Genomic DNA, 23,622 nt, shown 5'->3' with positions numbered 1-23,622 from the left:
ACAGTGGGAAAACAGGCTACCTAAGTATGGCTCCCAATCAGAGACAACGATAGACAGCTGCCTTTGATTGGGAACCACACCAGGCCAAACACATAGAAATAGACATCCTAGACATACAACATAGAATACCCACCCACATCACACCCTGAGCAAACTAAAAATGGAAACATACAAAGCCATCTAAGATCAGGACGTGACAGTTGTCAGGCAGGTTCTTTTGCATTTCTCATGAAAAGGCATGATGACAGTTGTGCCACACCTCGTCACTAGTCTGGTTGAAATCTAGTGCATGGATTTACATGGATCGCAAACCCTAACACTAACAAGAGGTCTCTTAATGGTGAGGAATGGTTTATTTTCTTTCTCAATCCTGATTTCACTGTTAAGAGTTTAAAACATCTTGATTTAAAGATGTTCTATAAATTTAACATGCTCTGTTCAAAAGTTTTGTATTGTTTAGGAGAATGAAGCCATACACCTTTATGAAGTCTAACCTGTCCTCAGGATAATGTTAACTAACTTGAGTACACTTAACATGCTAGCACTGCTAATAATAGCCTTTACGATTTCCTATTCTTAATGACTGTCATTATTCTGTGTTTGTGCAGTAAAAACTGATAGAAAACTTCAGAAAAACTGCATGACTCACCATACACTGATTATGAGTGAATTTGAGTCAGATGGAAGAGAGAAAATAGGCATTTTAACTTCATAGATTTAGCCGGTGGTAACTTGTGGAATAGACACCGGCTGAAATGCGGCTTGAACCAATCAGCATTAAGGATTAGAACCACCTGTTGTATAATATAGAAACTCATTCTGATGTCATAGTCAATTTTCACATTGTTCCTTTTTTATATACTTATAACGTCTAAAATGTAGGTGTGTTTCTTTCTTACAGGACAAACATGTCATCAATAACTTCCAACCGAACACATCATCTAACTCTGATAGCTGCTCTTGGGGTTTTGTGTTCAGTGCTACTATTTTTTGTTTACTTTAAACCCTCATCTACTGCATGTTCATCTCGGTTGGATGATTTGCAATTCTTGGCAAAGGGAGATGTTTCCTCATCTACCAAAAAGCCTGTGGAAAAGCCGCTTGTGTTGCTCTGGTTCTGGCCACTGGGTTTGAAATGGAATTTTGAAATCTGCAAAACCCATTTCAACATCGATAGCTGTGTTCTGACAGATGACAGATCCCTTTATGACAAAGCAGACGGAGTGGTTGTTTTTCAAAAAGGCATCAGCTGGGACCTGAAGAACCTGCCTCAGTCTCCTCGTCCACATTTTCAGAAATGGATCTGGTTTAATGTGGAATCACCAACAAATACTGCCAGAATACCAGGTCTGGAAAACCTATTTAACCTCACTTTGAGCTATAGACGAGATGCTGACATCACAGTGCGAAATGAATTGACAACCGTGAAGACTGAAAAGGACAGTGAGTTTGTGCTGCCGAAGAAAGATAAATTGGTTTGTTGGATTGTGAGCAACAACAATCCTTCAACTGGGACAGGAACCAGAGCAAAGTACTATCAAGAGCTGGTCAAACACATCAAGATACATGTTTTTGGTTCTGCTTTTACAGGGAGTCGTTTGAAGTATGAGGAGTATTACTCAACCCTTGCTAGCTGTAAATTCTACCTTGCATTTGAGAATTCAATCCACAGAGACTACATCACAGAAAAGGTGAACGGACCACTTGTAGCAGGAACCGTACCGGTAGTCATGGGCCCACCCAGAGAGAACTATGAACAGTTTATCCCAGCTGGTTCTTTCATTCATGTAAATGACTTTACTAATGCAAAGGAACTGGCTGACTTCCTCCTCCAATTGGACAAGAATGATGAGATGTATGTAAGTTACTTCACTTGGAGGAGGTACCTTAATGCCAAACCCCACCTCCTGACAATGCAGAAAGAGTTTATTCAACCTGTTTGTTTAGCCTGTGAACACATGGCCAGAGACAAAGGATATTATAATGTTGTCCACAACCTTTATAAATGGTACTTTGGATGAGGGTTTAGACATAATTTTGTAAGCACAGAAAATATCATTTTACCTTAGCTACGTAAACAGAATACCATTTTAAAAGTGTCTTCGGATTTGGGGATATTTTGTTTCAAAATATTTGTGTATCAATTTAAAGGATTGGTATTCAAGGTTTTAGGGTCAATTTTTATTTACATTTTTTATTAAACACTTTGGGATTTACAGTGTATGGTGCTTCAAAAGTGCTGTCATTACTCAACTTTTAAGGAACCCATTGCATTTAAATAAAACCTTTTACTGCAGTGGGCTAAATCAGCTGATCAGAATTATTCTTGGTAGTTTTAAACAAATCTACTTTGAAACCAAAGTATACACCTCACACACATGGTTATGGGCTTTAAAAAAACTACACCTGTACCATGTCAGATATAGAGTTGAAATGTATTACATTTTATATAGATCACAGTAGACTGAACTATAACGAAATGGTTTAACATAGAAACACCAGATTTTAGTCTGTTGAAAAAAAAAATCCTTTATTAATTTTGAAATATTATAATAACATTCCACCCATGAGGTCAAAGACAGTGCTTTTGGTAATTGATTGCAGGAAAGGGCTAATATATCTGAATACAGTTACTTAAAGTGATTTTGTAGTCATTACTCACACCGAAAGAGTCACTGTGTAGGGCAGAGGTATCAAACTCATTCCAGGGAGGGCCAGGTTTTAGGGTTTTCCTTTCGATGACGACCTAGACACCCAGGTGAGGGCAGTTCCTTACTAATTAGTGACCTTAATTCATCAATCAAGTGCAAGGGTGGAGCGGAAACCCACAGACACTCTGCCCTCCATGGAATTTGTTTGACACGTGTTGTATGGGGTCCAGATTTGAGTTGTATAATTTTTTGCCGTTTGTATGACATTTGAGTAACGCCTCCAATATAATTTCCCTGTGTGCCTAGTCTTTTTGAGTGAATTGCAGAGTTACAGTCATGGGTGGTACAGTATTTGTTAGTGACAGAGACATGGTTGTTGAATTAACTCATTTTTAGTTGTGCGAGTGGCCTTCACCAAGTGAGTTCCCAGGCAAATGTTGTCGTTATAGTTCAACTCTTAATGAAAATACATAACATATCCTGTAAGGCCTTATTTTGAGGCCTAGTGAAATTCCAGTAACTTTACCATATTTTCAAAAAATCCTAGTTGAAGGATTTCCAGGAATCTTCCAACTGGGATTCCTGAAAAACCTGGGAAATGTACCATAATTTTGCAACCCCACCTGCAAGTCTCATTATGCTGGCTTGCAAAGTGACGTATAACTCTTATTGGAATCCAGACAGAGTTAGGATACGTAGAAAGCCATTTAAATTGGAACAACCATTTCAGTAATGAGTGCAAAAAATCTAACTAAATGATTGGATTAATTTAGAAAAATGTATGTTATTTATCTTTGTGTAGCATAGCATTAATCCATCAATCACTCAATGTACATGCAAAAACACTTGTTTTGAGTGTGCTACATAAACATTTTAAGAAATAAATTACTTTTCATTGACTTTGAGTATTTGAGTTCAAAATGCCTTGGTGTTTACAGTATACTGTACCGGTGTGTGGATTTATATTTTTCTAATAGATACAGTGCTTGACTTGGACTGAAATAGGTGTCGGTACTCATTTTGGGTGTCGGTACTGTTTATATTTAGGTGCAGGAGCTCCAGAATACTTTGGAGCTAATATTCTATAAGAGGAACAGGAGCTCTAGCAGCAGAACATTTGAGGTGCTGGTACTCTGCTCCGGGGAGCTCCTGCCCAAGTAAAGCACTGAATCTGCTTCTACATCTGCACTGCTTGCTGTTTGGCGTATTAGGCTGCTTGGGGTTTTAGGCAGGGTTTCTGTACAGCACTTCGTGTCATCTACTCATTTAAAAAGGGCTTTATAAATACATTTCATTTAATCTATGTCTTCCTCCCGGATCCAGCATCTTGGAAACGTTTTATATTATGGATGTACGCATTTCACTCTTTTTAACACACAGCAAAAAGAGACAAGGGATGTTGTCCCTTGTAATGTTCCCCACTACCCTTACAAGTGGTACTTTAGTTGAGCATATTAAATTCACATTTATCACCTGAAAATGTATTTGACTTAATCAGCAAATGCATTTACTTTTACATATACCACATAAATATTATGAATAGTCTGGCTGAGTTGTTTCTGGTCTGTTTTGGTGAACTGTTTGCTAACACATGATTTCAGCAGTAGAATTGATTAATATAATTACAGAAAACGCTGGATCAAATGTTTTGCCTGCGTCACAGCGCATGGAGAGTACCGTGGCGTCGAGCACAATCGCAAGTTAGATTTTCTTCTAATATTGCAAGACAGTAAAGTGAGTTTTGATGTCTAAAAAGTTGCAAGTTTGAGGTTGTGTTGTCAGAGAGCAGAGAGTGTTTAATTAGAGGAGCTTTTCTGTACTTCTGGGTCACATGGTATCACACAGTGATGAGTTGTTCCTGAATTGCGGTGGCGTTTGGAAGAAAATGAAGTACATTTTTCAAGAATGTTTATTTTTTTAAATGAATTAAAAATATATATATTTCACCTTTATTTAACCAGGTAGGCTAGCTGAGAACAAGGTCTCATTTGCAACTGCAACCTGGCCAAGATAAAGCAAAGCGTTTGACACATACAACAACACAGAGATACACATGGAATAAACAAACATACAATCAATAATACAGTAGAAAATCTATATACAGCATGTGCAAATGAGGTAGAATAAGAGAGGTAAGGCAATACATAGGCCATGGTGGCAAAGTAATAACACTATAGCAATTAAACACTGTAATGGTATGTGTGCAGAAGATGAATGTGCAAGTTGAGATACTGCAAAGGAGCAAGATAAATAAATAAATACAGTATGGGGATGAGGTAGATTGGATGGGCTATTTACAGATGAGCTATGTACAGATTTGGGTACATCTTTCCATTCTGAATCAACTAATATGGCCTCTTAATGACTTTACATCTTTTTTTACCACTATGATAACATTGTGCCACCAGTAGGAGTACTAACATCAATGATGGTAACACCAATGACACATTTGTTGGTAATTGAGGATTTTCTTAAGTGTAGGCCACATATGCTCAATTCCAAGGTCATTAACCATTTAAATATAATTGACTAAAGTGATATGATTATTAATTTTGCTCAAAAATGTAATTAAACTGAGAAACAATGACGCTATTTATTTAGTCACGCAACATTATTAATGTAATCCGCAAATTTATGACATTCTAAAAGGTGTGAATAGCTAATATTTTTCTTTAATATAGACCCCTCCCCGATAACAGTTTGCCAATGAAGGGAATGTTCAAGGTCCTTGAATATTTTTCTAATGAGCGATACAACAATGACATAAACCTTAGGGACATATTATTTGTTAACTTTTTTTAATTTATCTATACAATGTAATACATAGTTTTGTTTACTTTCTAGCAATTCAAAATAATAGATGGATATTTTTAAAACTCCAATGTCACTACAACTCTACTCATCACTACTGGGACAAGACAATTTGCATTTCCTAAGTACATCAAACAATGCATAAAGGTAACGTTTAGCAGTAGAAATGACTTGCATTATATTTTATTTCTACTTGAGTCAAATGTTATTAAATTAATAGTACTTCTACTTGAGTAGGATATTTCGGTACTCTTTCCACCCCTGGTGACTGAGTGAAAGAGGGAGTTCTGGAGTCTGAAGTATATTGAAGTCTGTCATTTTTTTTGTGTTTTTGCACCTTTTAGTACTGCTTTTGTATTAATAAAGACATTTGCTTCGTACATTTATTTATGTTAATATATTTTTCACAAGTCCTTAAACATTTTTTTACATACAGATGTGCCCTTTTGCAACTCATAAAACAAATTAACTTAGTTCCTACTGTACATTATTTCCTCTCTTCCTTTTTCAATTTAATGCAGGGAAAAGATCATGTGTAACAACATTCAGGTAACCTTAGCGGAATGAGCAAATTGTATTTCATTTTCACTCAATTCCTTTTACCCTGAGTATTAGTTGTGTATTTGATTTGTTTGTATTATTATTTGTGTACTGTTTGACATTTTAACTGCACTGTTGGGAGATTCGCTGTAACATCTGCTAACCTTATTGGTACTGTGTACCAATAAAGTTTGATTTGTTTTCAAATGAGCTACTTTTACATTTTATTTGAGTTGTTTTTTTTACACCAATAATTTTACTTCTACTTAAGTACAATTTCATTAAAGTACAGTACTTCTGCTTGAGGAAGATATTTAATTACAGTGGATTGAAAGCTATCTATCTAACAGAACACAGAGGGTTTTCTTTAATAGAATCCTCTCTTCCGTAAACCTGGTAGAGTGTGGTATACCTCAAGGCAGCTGTCTTGGTCCTTTACTGTTTAACATTTTGCTAATGACCTACTACTAGCCTTGAGTAAAGCCTGTGTGTCTACAGCACTGACCTTATCCACATTTTGTTAAGTAACAGCCATATTCTAAAATTTATTAAATTCTTTTTTTCCTCATCAATCTATACACAATACCCCATAATGACGAAGGACAAACTGTTTTTTTTTAAACTACTGATATCACATTTACATAAGTATTCAGACCCTTTACTCAGTACTTTGTTGAAGAACGTTTGGCAGTGATTACATCCTAGAGTCTTCTTGGGTATGATGCTACAAGCTTGACACACCTGTATTTGGGGAGTTTCTCCCATTCTTCTCTGCAGATCCTCTCAAGCTCTGTCAGGTTGGATGGGGAGCGTTGCTGCATAGCTATTTTCAGGTTTCTCCAGAGATGTTAGATTGGATTCAAGTCCGGGCTCTGGCTGGGCCACTCAAGGACATTCAGAGACTTATCCCGAAGCCACTCCTGCGTTGTCTTGGCTGTGTGCTTAGGTTCGTTGTCCTGTTGGAAGTTGAACCTTTGCCCCAGTCTGATGTCCGGAGTGCTCTAGAGCAGGTCTTCATCAAGGAGCTCTCTGTACTTTGAATTCATATTTTCCTCAATCCTGACTAGTCTCCTAGTCCCTGCCACTGAAAAACATCCCCATAGCATGATGCTGCCACCACCATGCTTCACCGTAGGAATGGTGCCATGTTTCCTCTAGATGTGACGCTTGGCATTCAGGCCAAAGAGTTCAATCTTGGTTTTATCAGACCAGAGAATGTTGTTTCTCGTGGTCTGAGAGTCCATTAGGTGCCTTTTGGCAAACTCCAAGCAGGCTGTCATTTGCCTTTTACTGAAGAGTGGCTTCCGTCTGGACACACTACCATAAAGGCCTGATTGGTGGAGTGCTGCAGAGATGGTTGTCTTTCTGAAAGGTTCTCTCATCTCCACAGAGGAACTCTAGAGCTCTGTCAGTGACCAGCGGGTTCTTGGTCACCAATCAGACCAAGGACCTTCTCCCCCGATTGCCCAGTTTGGCTGAGCGGCCAGCTCTAGGAAGGGTCTTGGTGTTTCCAAACTTCTTCCTTTTAAGAATGATAGAGGCCACTGTGTTCTTGGGAACCTTCAATGCTGCATAAATGTTTTGGTACCCTTCCCCAGATCTGTGCCTTGACACAATCCTGTCTCAGAGCTCTATGGACAATTCCTTCGTCCTCATGGCTTGGTTTTTGCTCTGACATGCGCTGTCAACTGTAAGACCTTATATAGACATGTGTGCCTTTCCAAATCACGTCCAATCAATTGAATGTACCACAGGTGGACTCCAATCCCGTTGTAGAAACATCTCAAGGATGATCAATGGAATCAGGATGCACTTGAGCTCAATTTCGAGTCTTATAGCAAAGGGTCTGAATACTTATGTAAATAAGATATTTCTGTTTTTATCTGCAAAAATGTCCTAAAATCAGTTTTTGCTTCATCATTATGGAGTATTGTGTGTAGATTGCTGAGTAAATTGTTTTATTTGATCATTTTTAGAGTAAGGCTGTAACGTAACAAAATGTGTGAAAAGTCAAGGGTTCTGAATAGTTTCCAAAGCACTGTATGTACGCTGATGACTCAATGTTATACACATCAGCTACCACAGCAAATGAAGTAACTGCGACCCTTAACAGAGCATCATTCAGCTTTAGAATGGGTGGCTAGTAATAAGCTAAAAAATATATTTAAAAAACTAAAGGCATTGTATTTGGAGCAAATAATTTGCTTAACAATAAACCTCATCTAAATCGTATACTGAATGTGACAATTGAGGATACTAAACTGTAACCCTAGATTGTAAACTGATATGATCAAAACATATGGATACAATGGTTACTAAGATGGGGAGAGGTCTGTCTGTGATAAAGCGCTGCTCTTCTTTCTTGACATTACAATGAACCAAATAAGTCCTACAGCCCCTAGTTTTATCACACCTGGACTACTGCCCAGTTACACTGAGTGTACCAAACATTAGGAACACCTTCCTAATATTGCGCTGCACCCTCTTTTGGCCTCAGAACAGCCTCAATTTGTCGGGGCATGGACTCTACAAGGTATCAAAAACATTCCACAGGGATGCTGGCCCATGTTGACTCCAATGCTTTCCACAGTTATGTCAAGTTGGCTGGATGTTCTTCTGGTGGTGGACCATTCTTGATACACACAGGAAACTGTTGAGTGTGAAAAATCCAGAAGCGTTGCAGTTCTTGGCACACTCAAACCGGTGCGCCTGGCAGCTACTACCATACCCATTCAAAGCACTTAAATATTTTGTCTTGTCCGTTCAACCTCTGAATGGCTCACATACACAATCCGTGTCTCAATTGTTTCAAGGCTTAAAAATTGATCCTTGACTCCTCCCCTACACTGGCTAAAGTGGATTCAACAAGTGACATCAATAAGGGATCATAGTGTTCAGCTGGTCAGTCTGTCATGGAAAGAGCAAGTTTTCCTAATGTTTTGTACACTCAGTGTATATGGGCAGTGTTGTAAAGGGCCCAAACTAACTATTCCACTATTTCTGTTATTTGTGCTATTGTCAATTGTTAGTGTTGTTTTGTCTTTTATTGTATACATTTGTTGTTTGTCTGCCACAAGGTGGCATGTTTTTTTTGTCTTGCACTTAAAGATATGAAAGAGTTCAGTAAAGGACCACTGACAGAGAACCTTTTCCTGGATGGACTGCCCAATCAGAAGTTGTTTCTCCAGTCATACCAGTACACACACACACACACACACACACACACACACACACACACACACACACACACACACACACACCCCCATGCACCACTTCCTCATCCATTGGCTTTATTTTTTTAAACTGCCCTTAACCCCACATTGGTAGCTTTGTGTAGACAGACAGGCATACTGACTTCATTGTCCTAAGCAAAGGTGTACTGTTGTTACTGTAATTGAGTAGGTTCTCTGAGCACTTGTACTTTTTTTATTAGAACATTTTACTTCTACTTGAGTACAATTTCATTAAAGTAACAGTACTTTTACTTGAGTAGTATATTTCAGTACTCTTGACACCCTTGGTGACAGTGAAATAGGGAGTTTGTGACGGACAGTGTTAATGGGTGAGTGAATGAATGCCAGTCAGTCAGTCACATGGACATGTAACAAGTAACAGAGGTTTGAATATTTTGCGCATTTATAACGATTAAAAAACCTTATTTACATAAGCATTCAGACCCTTTGTTATGAGACTCAAAATTGAGCTAAGGTGCATCCTGTTTCCATGAATCATTATTGAGATGTTTCTACAACTTGATTGGAGACCACCTGTGGTAAATGCACCTTTTGAGACAAATACACTATAACACCATCTGCGGATGCCAGTGTTTTCTGTTGAAATGATTGAAGCCATATGCATGTGTTCATGTGTACTCTTTGGTGGAAGGAAGTTCTTGGAGTAATATTTAATTGTTCTGTCAGTCAGTGTCCAAATATCCTCCTTTCTTTACTTTCATTTGATCATAATTATTCTGTTATCATTTGCTATTATTTTGTTTGATTTTGCTCTGTGATGTCAGCATCTCGTATTTAGCTCATCCCGTATTAAGGCAGTATTTGTTGGTGATTCCACATGAAACCAGACCCATTTCTGAAAATGTGGACGAGGAGACTGAGGCAGGTTCTTCAGGTCCCAGCTGATGCCTTTTTGAAAAACAACCACTCCGTCTGCTTTGTCATAAAGGGATCTGTCATCTGTCAGAACACAGCTATCGATGTTGAAATGGGTTTTGCAGATTTCAAAATTCCATTTCAAACCCAGTGGCCAGAACCAGAGCAACACAAGCGGCTTTTCCACAGGCTTTTTGGTAGATGAGGAAACATCTCCCTTTGCCAAGAATTGCAAATCATCCAACCGAGATGAACATGCAGTAGATGAGGGTTTAAAGTAAACAAAAAATAGTAGCACTGAACACAAAACCCCAAGAGCAGCTATCAGAGTTAGATGATGTGTTCGGTTGGAAGTTATTGATGACATGTTTGTCCTGTAAGAAAGAAACACACCTACATTTTAGACGTTATAAGTATATAAAAAAGGAACAATGTGAAAATTGACTATGACATCAGAATGAGTTTCTATATTATACAACAGGTGGTTCTAATCCTTAATGCTGATTGGTTCAAGCCGCATTTCAGCCGGTGTCTATTCCACAAGTTACCACCGGCTAAATCTATGAAGTTAAAATGCCTATTTTCTCTCTTCCATCTGACTCAAATTCACTCATAATCAGTGTATGGTGAGTCATGCAGTTTTTCTGAAGTTTTCTATCAGTTTTTACTGCACAAACACAGAATAATGACAGTCATTAAGAATAGGAAATCGTAAAGGCTATTATTAGCAGTGCTAGCATGTTAAGTGTACTCAAGTTAGTTAACATTATCCTGAGGACAGGTTAGACTGCATAAAGGTGTATGGCTTCATTCTCCTAAACAATACTAAACTTTTGAACAGAGCATGTTAAGTTTATAGAACATCTTTAAATCAAGATGTTTTAAACTCTTAACAGTGAAATCAGGATTGAGAAAGAAAATAAACCATTCCTTACCATTAAGAGGCCTCTTGTTCGTGTTAGGGTTTGCCATCCATGTAAATCCATGCACTAGATTTCAACCAGACTAGTGACGAGGTGTGGCACAACTGTCGTCATGCCTTTTCATGGGAAATGCAAAAGAACCTGCCTGACAACTAGAGGTTGATCCTTTCAGAATATTACATTTCATGGAACCTAATCATCGTCATTATCTTTTTATTTAACCTTTAAACAACCAGTAAAATACCCTTGAGGTTAGAAACCTCTTTTGCAAGGGGGACCTGGGTAATAGCATTAGGTGTTACCATGTAGACTTGTCAACTCAAAGCTGGGGAACAATAGTATGTTGAGGGGGGAAAAATTGGGGGAACAAATTGAAAAAGAGAGAAACTAATAAAAAGGGAAAAGTTGAGGGTTCTTCATAATGCAAGTGTTTATTATTCATTATTTATTATGACAAGTTAAAAAACAAACATTTTTGTATTTGTATTTTTCCTGTATTTGAACCGGAAGAGTAGATCCGAAGGTCCCCAGTTCGAATCCTGCCATGGCCAGAAATAACATTTCCAAACAAAAATTATAGTTTCCAAAGTGTTATTTTCACATTGGTGAAATTTAAGACCACCTGAGATAATATAAAACCACCTGAGATAATATAACGATTATGGGAGCATAATCATAACATATAGAAGTGTTGTTCTAATTACGTTGGTTTATTACTGTACTATACTCCCATTACCTTGTTCGTCCAATTAAACTCAGCAAAAAAAGAAACGTCCCTTTTTCAGGACCCTGTCAAAGATAATTCGTAAAAATCCAAGTAACTTCACAGATCTTAATTGTAAAGGGTTTAAACACTGTTTCCCATGCTTCATTGAACCATAAACCATTCAATGAACCATAAACAATTAATGAACATCCACCTGTGGAACAGTCTTTAAGACACTAACAGCTTACAGAAGGTAGGCAATTAAGGTCACAGTTAAGAAAACTTAGGACACTAAAGAGGCCTTTCTACTGACTTTGAAAAACACCAAAAGAAAGATGCCCAGTGTCCCTGCTCATCTGCATGAACGTGCATTAGGCATGCTGCAAGGAGGCATGAGGACTGCAGATGTGGCCAGGGCAATAAATTGCAATGTCCATACTGTGAAACGCATAAGACAGCACAACAGGGAGATAGGACGGACAGCTGATCGTCCTCGCAGTGGTACACCACGTGTAACAACACCTGCACAGGATCGGTACATCTGAACATCACACCTGCGGGACAGGTACAGGATGGCAACAACAACTGCCCGAGTTACACCAGGAACGCACAATCCCTCCATCAGTGCTCAGACTGTCCGCAATAGGCTGAGAGAGGCTGGACTGAGGGCTTGTAGGCCTGTTGTAAGGCAGGTCCTCACCAGACATCACCGGCAACAATGTCGCCGATGTGCACAAACCCACCGTCGCTGGAACAGACAGGACTGGCAAAAAGTGCTCTTCACTGACAAGTCGCGGTTTTGTCTCACCAGGGGTGGTGATCGGATTCGTGTTTATTGTCAAAGGAATGAGCGTTACAACAAGGCCTGTACTCTGGAGCGGGATCGATTTGGAGGTGGAGGGTCCGTCATGGTCTGGGGCGATGTGTCACAGGATCATTGGAATGAGCTTGTTGTCATTGCAGGCAATCTCAACGCTGTGCGTTACAGGGAAGACATTCTCCTCCCTCATGTGGTACCCTTCCTGCAGGCTCATCCTGACATGACCCTCCAGCATGACAATGCCACCAGCCATACTGCTCATTCTGTGCGTGATTTCCTGCAAGATAGGAATGTCAGTGTTCAGCCATGACCAGCAAAGAGCCCGGATCTCAATCCCATTGAGCACGTCTGGGACCTGTTGGATCGGAGTTCGAGGGCTAGGGCCATTCTCCCCAGCATTGTCCAGGAACTTGCAGGTGCCTTGGTGGAAGAATGGGGTAACATCTCACAGCAAGAACTGGCAAATCTGGTGCAGTCCATGAGGAGTAGATGCACTGCAGTGCTTAATGCAGCTGGTGGCCACTCAAGAAAATGACTGTTACTTTTGATTTTGACCCCCCCTTTGTCCAGGGACACATTATTATATTTCTGTTAGTCACATGTCTGTGGAACTTGTTCAGTTTATGTTTCAGTTGTTGAATCTTGTTATGTTCATACAAATATTTACACATGTTAAGTTTGCTGAAAATAAACACAGTTGACAGTGAGGACGTTTATTTTTTTGCTGAGTCCATGTAGTCCAAAAGAAAACGCAACAGATAACTGATCATTTAAGATATTAATTGCATAAACAAATTCATCCAATTTACTCAAATGTATTTATAAAGCCCTTTTTACATCAGCAGATGTCAAAGTGCTATACAGAAACCCAGCCTTAAACCCCAAACAGCAAGAAATGCAGATGTAGAAGCACGGAGTATAGTACTGAGAACATAGTAGAGTAAGAAACCAATCACATTAGAACAACACTTATATATTTTATGATTACGCCACCATAATCATTCTATTACCTTAGGTGAATTTAAGATAACCTATGTGAAAAATAATAACATTTCTGGAAACTATAGTTGTTAACATATGTTATTTCTGGCAGAGGCAGGATTTGAACACGGTACCTTCGGGTTCAATCTTCCGTTTCAAATACAGGAAAAAAACAACGTTTTCATTGTTTTTCAGCTTATCGTAATAAATAATGAATAATAAACACATTATGAAGAAGAAGCCTCAACCTTTCCCTTTTTGTTATTTTCTCTCAAATATTTTTCTCCTTTTTTTTCAACGTTATTTTCCCCTTCCTCTTCCTCCCTTCTTCTCCCCTCAACATACTATTGTTCCCCAGCTTCGAGTTGGCAAGGCTACATGGTAACACCTAATTGCTGTTACCCAGATCCCCCTTGCAAAACAGGTTTTAAAACTCAAGGGTATTTTCCTGGTTGTGTGAAGATTTAATTTTAAAAAATGCTCTGAAAGGGTCATCCTCTAGCTGTTGTAACGATCGTCATATAGAGGAGAAGGAGAAGACAAAGGTGCAGCGTGGTAAGTACTCATAATTACTTTTAATGAATACGACTACTATAACAAAACAACAAAAAAAACGATAAACGAACAGTTCTGCAAGGTGACATACACTAAACAGAAAACAACCACCCACAAACAACAGTGGGAAAACAGGCTACCTAAATATGGCTCCCAATCAGAGACAACGATAGACAGCTGCCTCTGATTGGGAACCACACCAGGTCAAACACATATAAATAGACAACCTAGACATACAACATAGAATACCCACCCACATCACACCCTGACCAAACTAAAAATAGAAACATTTTTAGCCATCTAAGGTCAGGGCGTGACAGTTGTCAGGCAGGTTCTTTTGCATTTCCCATGAAAAGGCATGATGACAGTTGTGCCACACCTCGTCACTAGTCTGGTTGAAATCTAGTGCATGGATTTACATGGATGGCAAACCCTAACACGAACAAGAGGCCTCTTAATGGTAAGGAATGGTTTATTTTCTTTCTCAATCCTGATTTCACTGTTAAGAGTTTAAAACATCTTGATTTAAAGATGTTCTATAAATTTAACATGCTCTGTTCAAAAGTTTAGTATTGTTTAGGAGAATGAAGCCATACACCTTTATGCAGTCTATCCTGTCCTCAGGATAATGTTAACTAACTTGAGTACACTTAACATGCTAGCACTGCTAATAATAGCCTTTACAATTTCCTATTCTTAATGACTGTCATTATTCTGTGTTTGTGCAGTAAAAACTGATAGAAAACTTCAGAAAAACTGCATGACTCACCATACACTGATTATGAGTGAATTTGAGTCAGATGGAAGAGAGAAAATAGGCATTTTAACTTCATAGATTTAGCCGGTGGTAACTTGTGGAATAGACACCGGCTGAAATGCGGCTTGAACCAATCAGCATTAAGGATTAGAACCACCTGTTGTATAATATAGAAACTCATTCTGATGTCATAGTCAATTTTCACATTTTTCCTTTTTTATATACTTATAACGTCTAAAATGTAGGTGTGTTTCTTTCTTACAGGACAAACATGTCATCAATAACTTCCAACCGAACACATCATCTAACTCTGATAGCTGCTCTTGGGGTTTTGTGTTCAGTGCTACTATTTTTTGTTTACTTTAAACCCTCATCTACTGCATGTTCATCTCGGTTGGATGATTTGCAATTCTTGGCAAAGGGAGATGTTTCCTCATCTACCAAAAAGCCTGTGGAAAAGCCGCTTGTGTTGCTCTGGTTCTGGCCACTGGGTTTGAAATGGAATTTTGAAATCTGCAAAACCCATTTCAACATCGATAGCTGTGTTCTGACAGATGACAGATCCCTTTATGACAAAGCAGACGGAGTGGTTGTTTTTCACAGAGGCATCAGCTGGGACCTGAAGAACCTGCCTCAGTCTCCTCGTCCACATTTTCAGAAATGGGTCTGGTTTCATGTGGAATCACCAACAAATACTGCCAGAATACCAGGTCTGGAAAACCTATTTAACCTCACTTTGAGCTATAGACGAGATGCTGACATCACAGTGCGAAATGAATTGACAACCGTGAAGACTGAAAAGGACAGTGAGTTTGTGCTGCCGAAGAAAGATAAATTGGTTTGTTGGATTGTGAGCAACAACAATCCTTCAACTGGGACAGGAACCAGAGCAAAGTACTATCAAGAGCTGGTCAAACACATCAAGATACATGTTTTTGGTTCTGCTTTTACAGGGAGTCGTTTGAAGTATGAGGAGTATTACTCAACCCTTGCTAGCTGTAAGTTCTACCTTGCATTTGAGAATTCAATCCACAGAGACTACATCACAGAAAAGGTGAACGGACCACTTGTAGCAGGAACCGTACCGGTAGTCATGGGCCCACCCAGAGAGAACTATGAACAGTTTATCCCAGCTGGTTCTTTCATTCATGTAAATGACTTTACTAATGAAAAGGCACTGGCTGACTTCCTCCTCCAATTGGACAAGAATGATGAGATGTATGTAAGTTACTTCACTTGGAGGAGGTACCTTAATGCCAAACCCCACCTCCTGACAATGCAGGAAGAGTTTATTCAACCTGTTTGTTTAGCCTGTGAACACATGGCCAGAGACAAAGGATATTATAATGTTGTCCACAACCTTTATGAATGGTACTTTGGATGAGGGTTTAGCCATCATTTTGTAAGCACAGAAAATATTATTTTAGCTTAGCTACGTAAACAGAATACAATTTTAAAAGTGTCATTGGATTTGGGGATATTTTGATTCATAATATTTGTGTATCAATTCAAAGGATGGGCATTCAAGGTTTTGGGGCATATTTTTTTATTAAACACTTTGGAAGCAGCATACACTGTAAACCCCAATGTGCTGTCATTACTCAAAACTTTTAAGGAACCCATTGCACTTAACCTTTTACTGCAGTGGGCTAAATCAGCTGATCAGAATTATTCTTGGTAGTTTTAAACAAATCTACTTTGAAACCAAAGTATACACCTCACACACATGGTTATGGGCTTAAAAAAAAGACACCTGTACCATGTCAGATATAGAGTTGAAATGTTTTACATTTTATATAGATCACAGTAGACTGAACTATAACGAAATGGTTTAACATAGAAACACCAGATTTTAGTCTGTTGAAATATTATAATAACATTCCACCCATGAGGTCAAAGACGGCGCTTTTGGTAATTGATTGCAGGAAAGGGCTACTATATCTGAATACAGTTACTTAAAGTAATTTTGTAGTCATTACTCACACCGATAGAGTCACTGTGACCCTGTAGGGCAGAGGTGTCAAACTCATTCCAGGGAGGGCCAAGTTTTGGGGTTTCCCTTTCAATGACGACCTAGACACCCAGGTGAGGGGAGTTCCTTACTAATTAGTGACCTTAATTCATCAATCAAGTGCAAGGGTGGAGCGGAAACCCACAGACACTCTGCCCTCCATTGGATTTGTTTGACACGTGTTGTAGGGGGTCCAGATTTGAGTTGTATAATTTTTTTGCCATTTGTATGACATTTGAGTAACGCCTCCAATATAATTTCCCTGTGTGCCTAGTCTTTTCGAGTGAATTGCAGAGTTACTGTACCACCCATGACTGTATTTGTTAATGACAGAGACATGGTTGTTGAATTAACTAATTTTTAGTTGTGCGAGTGGCCTTAACCAAGTGAGTTCCCAGGCAAATGTTCTCGTTATAGTTCAACTCTTAATGACAATAGATAACATATCCTGTAAGGCCTTATTTTGAGGCCTAGTGAAATTCCAGTAACTTTACCACATTTTCAAAAATTCCTAGTTGAAGGATTTCCAGGAATCTTCCAACTGGGATTCCTGAAAAACCTGGGAAATTTACCATAATTTTGCAACCCCACCTGCAAGTCACATTATGCTGGCTTGCAAAGTGACGTATAACTCCTATTGGAATCCAGACAGAGTTAGGATACCTAGAAAGCCATTTAAATTGGAACAACCATTTCAGTAATGAGTGCAAAAAATCTAACTAAATGATTGGATTAATTTAGAAAAATGTATGTTATTTATCTTTGTGTAGCATAGCATTAATCCATCAATCACTCAATGTACATGCAAAAACACTTGTTTTGAGTGTGCTACATAAACATTTTAAGAAATAAATTACTTTTCATTGACTTTGAGTATTTGAGTTCAAAATGCCTTGGGGTTTACAGTATACTGTACCAGTGTGTGGATTTATATTTTTCTAATAGATACAGTGCTTGACTTGGACTGAAATAGGTGCCGGTACTCATTTTGGGTGCCGGTACTGTTTATATTTAGGTGCAGGAGCTCCAGAATACTTTGGAGCTAATATTCTATAAGAGGAACAGGAGCTCTAGCAGCAGAACATTTGAGGTGCTGGTACTCTGCTCCGGGGAGCTCCTGCCCAAGTAAAGCACTGAATCTGCTTCTACATCTGCACTGCTTGCTGTTTGGCGTATTAGGCTGTTTGGGGTTTTAGGCAGGGTTTCTGTACAGCACTTCGTGACATCTACTCATTTAAAAAGGGCTTTATAAATGCATTTCATTTAATCTATGTCTTCCTCCCGGATCCAGCATCTTGGAAACGTTTTATATTATGGATGTCCGCATTTCACTCTTTTTAACACATAGCAAAAAGAGACAAGGGATGTTGTCCCTTGTATGTTCTCCACTACCCTTACAAGTGGTACTTTAGTTGAGCATATTAAATTCACATTTATCACCTGAAAATGTATTTGACTTAATCAGCAAATATATTTACTTCTACATATACCACATAAATATTATGAATAGTCTGGCTGAGTTGTTTCTGGTCTGTTTTGGTGAACTGTTTGCTAACACATGATTTCAGCAGTAGAATGGATTAATATAATTACAGAAAACGCTGGATCAAATGTTTTGCCTGCGTCACAGCGCATGGAGAGTACCGTGGCGTCAAGCACAATCGCAAGTTACATTTTCTTCTAATTTTGCTAGACAGTAAAGTGAGTTTTGATGTCTAAAAAGTTGCAAGTTTGAGGTTGTGTTGTCAGAAAGCAGAGAGTGTTTAATTAGAGGAGCTTTTCTGTACTCCTGGGTCACATGGTATCACACCTAGATGGGTTGTTCCTGAATTGCGGAGGTGTTTGGTTGTGGCATTTGGAAGAAAATGAAGTACATTTTTCAAGAATGTTTCTTTTTTTAAATGGATTTAGGTACATCTTCCCATTCTGAATCAACTAATATGGCCTCTTAATGACTTTAAATCTTTTTTTACCACTATGATAACATTGTGCCACCAGTAGGAGTACTAACGGCAATGATGGTAACACCAATGACACATTTGTTGGTAATTGAGGATTTTCTTAAGTGTAGGCCACATATGCTCAATTCCAAGGTCATTAACCATTTAAATATAATTGACTAAAGTGATATGATTATTAATTTTGCTAAAAAATGTAATTAAACTGAGAAACAATGACACTATTTATTTAGTCACGCAACATTATTAATGTAATCCGCAAATTTATGACATTCTAAAAGGTGTGAATAGCTAATACTTTTCTTTAATATAGACCCCTCCCCGATAACAGTTTGCCAATGAAGGGAATGTTCAAGGTCCTTGAATATTTTTCTAATGAGTGATACAACAATGACATAAACCATAAAAATCTTTTAGCCATCTTTGTTTTTTATTTATCTACACAATGTAATACATAGTTTTGTTTACTTTCTAGCAATTCAAAATAATAGATGGATATTTTTAAAACTCCAATGTCACTACAACTCTACTCATCACTACTGGGACAAGACAATTTGCTTTTCCTAAGTACATCAAACAATGCATAAAGGTAACGTTTTGCAGTAGAAATGACTTGCATTATATTTTATTTCTACTCGAGTCAAATGTTATTAAACTAATAGTACTTCTACTTGAGTAGGATATTTCAGTACTCTTTCCACCCCTGGTGACTGAGTGAAAGAGGGAGTTTGTGAGTTAGTGAAGGACAGTGTGAATGGCTGAGTGAGTCAATGTCAGTCGGTCCCATTAACAAGTAACAGAGGTTTGAATCAGGGATCTAACAAGAAATAGATATTTATTTCTGGAGTCTGAAGTACGCTACTGTTCAAAAATTTGGGGTCACTTAGAAATGTCCATGTTTTTGAAAGAAAATCACTTTTTTTTGTCCGTTAAAATAACATCAAATTGATCAGAAATACAGTGTAGACATTGTTAATGTTGTAAATGACTATTGTAGCTGGAAACGGTAGATTTTTTAAATGGAATATCTACATAAGCGTACAGAGGCCCATTATCAACAATGATCATTCCTGTGTTCAAATGGCACATTGTGTTAGCTAATCCAAGTTTATCATTTTAAAAAGCTAATTGATCATTAGAAAATCCTTTTGTAATTATGTTAGCACAGCTGAAAACTGTTGTCCTGTTTAAAGACGCAATAAAACTGTCCATCTTTAGACTAGTTGAGCATCTGGAGCATCAGCATTTGTGGGTTCGATTACGGGCTCAAAATGGCCAGAAACAAATAACTTTCTTCTGAAACTCATCAGTCTATTCTTGTTCTGAGAAATGAAATGGTTATTCCATGCAAGCAATTGCCAAGAAACTGAAGATCTCGTATAACGCTGAGTACTACTCCCTTCACAGAACAGCGCAAACTGGCTCTATCCAGAATAGAAAGAGTGGGAGGCCCCGGTGCACAACTGAGCAAGAGGACAAGTACATTAGTGTCTAGTTTGAGAAATAGACGCCTCACAAGTCCTCAACTGGCAGCTTCATTAAATAGTACCCGCAAGTAAGTATTCAGACACTTTACTCAGTACTTTGTTGAAGAACCTTTGGCAGCGATTAAATCCTAGAATCTTCTTGGGTATGATGCTACAAGCTTGACACACCTGTATTTGGGGAGTTTCTCGCATTCTTCTCTGCAGAGCCTCTCAAGCTCTGTCAGGTTGGATGGGGAGTGTTGCTGCACAGCTATTTTCAGGTCTCTCCAGAAATGTTAGATCGGGTTCAAGTCCGGGCTCTGGCTGGGCCACTAACACACATAGAGATACTTGTCCCAAAGTCACTCCAGCATTGTCTTGGCTGTGTGCTTAGGGTCATTGTCCTGTTGGAACATAAACCTTTGCCCCAGTCTGAGCTCTCTGGAGCAGGTTTTCATCAAGGATCTGTCTCTACTTTGCTCCAGTCATCTTTCCGTCAATCCTGACTAGTCTACCTTTCCCTGCTGCTGACAAACATCCCCACAGCATGATGCTGCCACCACCATGCTTCACCTTAGGGATGGTGCCAGGTTTCCTCCAGACGTTACACTTGGCATTCAGGCCAAAGAGTTCAATATTGTTATCATCAGACCAGAGAATCTTGTTTCTCATGTTCTGAGAGTCCTTTAGGTGTCTTTTTGGCAAACTCCAAGCTGTTTGCCAAAAATGCTGTCATGTGCCTTTTACTGAGGAGTGGCTTTCGTCTGGCCACTCTAACATAATGGCCTGATTGTTGGAGTGCTGCAGACATGGTTGTCCTTCTGGAAGGGTCTCCCATCTTCACAGAAGAACTCTGGACCTCTGTCAGAGTGACCATCGGGTTGTTGGTCACCTCCCTGACCAAGGCCCTACTCCCTTGATTGCTCAGTTTGGCCGTGCGGCCAGCTCTTGGAAAAGTCTTGATGGTTCCAATCTTCCATTTAAGAGTGATGGAGGCCACTGTGTTCTTGGGGACCTTCAATGCTGCTGAAATGTTTTGGTACCCTTCCCCAGAGTTGTGCCTCAACACAATTCTCTCTCTGAGCTCTATGAACAATTCCTTCGCCCTCATGGCTTGGTTTTGCTCTGACATGCACTGTCAACTGTGGGACCTTATATACACAGGTGTGTGCCTTTCCAAATCATGTCCAATCAATTGAATTTACCACAGGTGGACTCCAATCAAGTTGTAGAAACATCTCAAGGATGATCAATGGAAACAGGATGCACCTGAGCTCAATTTCGAGTCTCATAGCAAAGGGTCTGAATACTTAAGTAAATAAGTTATTATGCAAAATTTACACACAAAATATATGAGTCAAAAGGGGAGAGGCATTGTGCCATGAGGTGTTGCTTTACCTGTTTTATTAGAGGAATGAAAGAGGTGTGAGACTAACCTACCCAACCAGTTTGATCACAATGTGATGCTCATCAACTGTTGAATGCTCACAAGCAGGCAACTTACATTTTCTTTCAATCACTTTGGTGCAATGTTTCAAAACTGTAACCACATTTTCAATTGACGAGTACAACAACAAAAATTAAGTCGTTTGTTCACTGCACCAAGTCACGCTGGCAGAATGGATTTTAGATCGATAATTTGCAAATAAATTTGCAAATAAATTCATTAAAAATCCTACAATGTGATTTTCTGGATTTTTTTTTCTCATTTTGTCTGTCATAGTTGAAGTGTACCTATGATGAAAATTACAGGCCTCTCTCATCTTTTTAAGTGGGAGAACTTGCACAACTGGTGGCTGACTAAATACTTTTTTGCCCCACTGTATATATTTTTTACATTCTATAGTTTATACTGCTATAGTACTCACTCTAGCCATCTATACTAACTCACTATACTAATCCCACTATAATAACTCCACACCTGAAACCACTGCAAAATAACTAATTTTAACTAACCCATAGCTTATTACAACCCTATTACTACTACTACTACTACTACTACTACTATCAGTCCAGGTTTGGCCGGGGTAGGCCGTCATTGTAAATAAGAATTTGTTCTTAACTTACTTGCCTAGTTAAATAATGGTTGCATTTAAATAAATAACAAATGATCACTACTGCAGTTACTACCACCACCAGTACTACTACTATTTCACAACCATATACTTCAACTTGATTACAGTAGTGCTCTTACTGAATTATCACAAAGTTTTAATTGATAAAATCCACAGTAAGATGCTCAGTATCTGAAGTAAACAGTGTGAAACTGGTCATGTGATCTCCACACCTGGCCAAGAATGTGTTCTTGCCTGGAGCTGCAAAACTGGTCATGCAAATAGCTGTCAAGATCAGGTTTCTAGATCCCAGGCCAACACACTGACAAGGTTCTTTATCTCAAATATTCTTGGGGGATTTCATGCAAGGATACTTTATGGACACACACAGGAATGAAATGGTAGTGGTTTTGAAACAGGGGATAGAGGTAATGAATACACTGTACATATGATAGACCAAGAGCAGTATTACCATTGAGAAAGGAGTGTATAAATGTGCATGCTACCTGTGCATTTAACAACACCGGTACAAAAAGAAGCAGCATACAAAATAAATATGCAATAGTTTCATTCCAAAACCCCATATATCCATTTTCAGAAATGTTGGTGAATTATCTTGTATTGTTCAAAGAAATTATGAAAGAGATCGGTGTTATTTTTCATTGTCTAATCATGGCAAGGGGTTGTTCAATAACAGACATGTATTTGTTTAAAATCTACTTGATGGTTTAATTTCAGAGAGACAAATAATCATGTTTCTTTTGTTGTAAAATGTTATACAGTATATAGTTGATTTAGAAATACGGGCACTTTTGGATGTTAATTGTTTTTGAAAATGAAACCTCTTGAAACTGCTTTATATCTGCTTTATATCTATCTGAATATTTTCTTCACTCTGTCTGAAATCAAGATCTAATAGTGTCTGAGACCATACTATTTAAGATTATAATTTTCTTTAGGGGGAAATGTCATTACCACCATGCCATAAAATGTGCTATTTTAGTTGACACGCGGCTCCAGCGGCGCGCCGACACTGGCCTCGGGAACGACCCGGAGGGCGAGGCGCAGGGCGATCCGGCCGGCGACGGTGAAACTCCCGCAGCAGTTCAGGTCCAAAACATCCGCAACCGGGACCCAGCACCTCTCCTCCTGAACGTACCCCTCCCACTCCACGAGGTGATGAAGGCCCCATGCCCGACGCCTCGAATCCAGGATGGAACGAACGGAGTACGCCGGGGCTCCCTCTTACCACAGACTTTCCTGAAGCAATCAGGATGGAG

The 23,622-nt window shown here is 38.8% G+C and overlaps 2 protein-coding genes across 2 annotated transcripts; both read left to right on the top strand.

Moving 5' to 3' along the window:
- Window positions 1-318: 318 nt before the first annotated feature.
- LOC120019551 (4-galactosyl-N-acetylglucosaminide 3-alpha-L-fucosyltransferase 9-like) lies at window positions 319-2,210 on the top strand. Its single transcript, XM_038962851.1, has 2 exons — window positions 319-340; window positions 902-2,210. The coding sequence occupies exon 2, from the start codon at window positions 909-911 to the stop codon at window positions 2,019-2,021; it is 1,113 nt and encodes a 370-aa protein (XP_038818779.1). The 5' UTR covers window positions 319-340; window positions 902-908; the 3' UTR covers window positions 2,022-2,210.
- Window positions 2,211-15,124: 12,914 nt separating this feature from the next.
- LOC120019553 (4-galactosyl-N-acetylglucosaminide 3-alpha-L-fucosyltransferase 9-like) lies at window positions 15,125-16,237 on the top strand. Its single transcript, XM_038962854.1, has one exon. The coding sequence runs from the start codon at window positions 15,125-15,127 to the stop codon at window positions 16,235-16,237; it is 1,113 nt and encodes a 370-aa protein (XP_038818782.1).
- The last annotated feature ends 7,385 nt before the right edge of the window (window positions 16,238-23,622 follow it).

The sequence above is a fragment of the Salvelinus namaycush genome, chromosome 24 (assembly GCF_016432855.1).
Source record: "Salvelinus namaycush isolate Seneca chromosome 24, SaNama_1.0, whole genome shotgun sequence".
In the NCBI taxonomy this organism is placed as follows: domain Eukaryota; kingdom Metazoa; phylum Chordata; class Actinopteri; order Salmoniformes; family Salmonidae; genus Salvelinus; species Salvelinus namaycush.
Note: the sequence above shows the minus strand (reverse complement) of the source record. Positions and strands in the feature narration are given on the sequence as shown.

Excerpts from the sequence above, each read along its gene's own strand:
- LOC120019551 (XM_038962851.1), top strand. The coding sequence starts at position 909 with ATGTCATCAATAACTTCCAACCGAACACATCATCTAACTCTGATAGCT.
- LOC120019553 (XM_038962854.1), top strand. The coding sequence starts at position 15,125 with ATGTCATCAATAACTTCCAACCGAACACATCATCTAACTCTGATAGCT.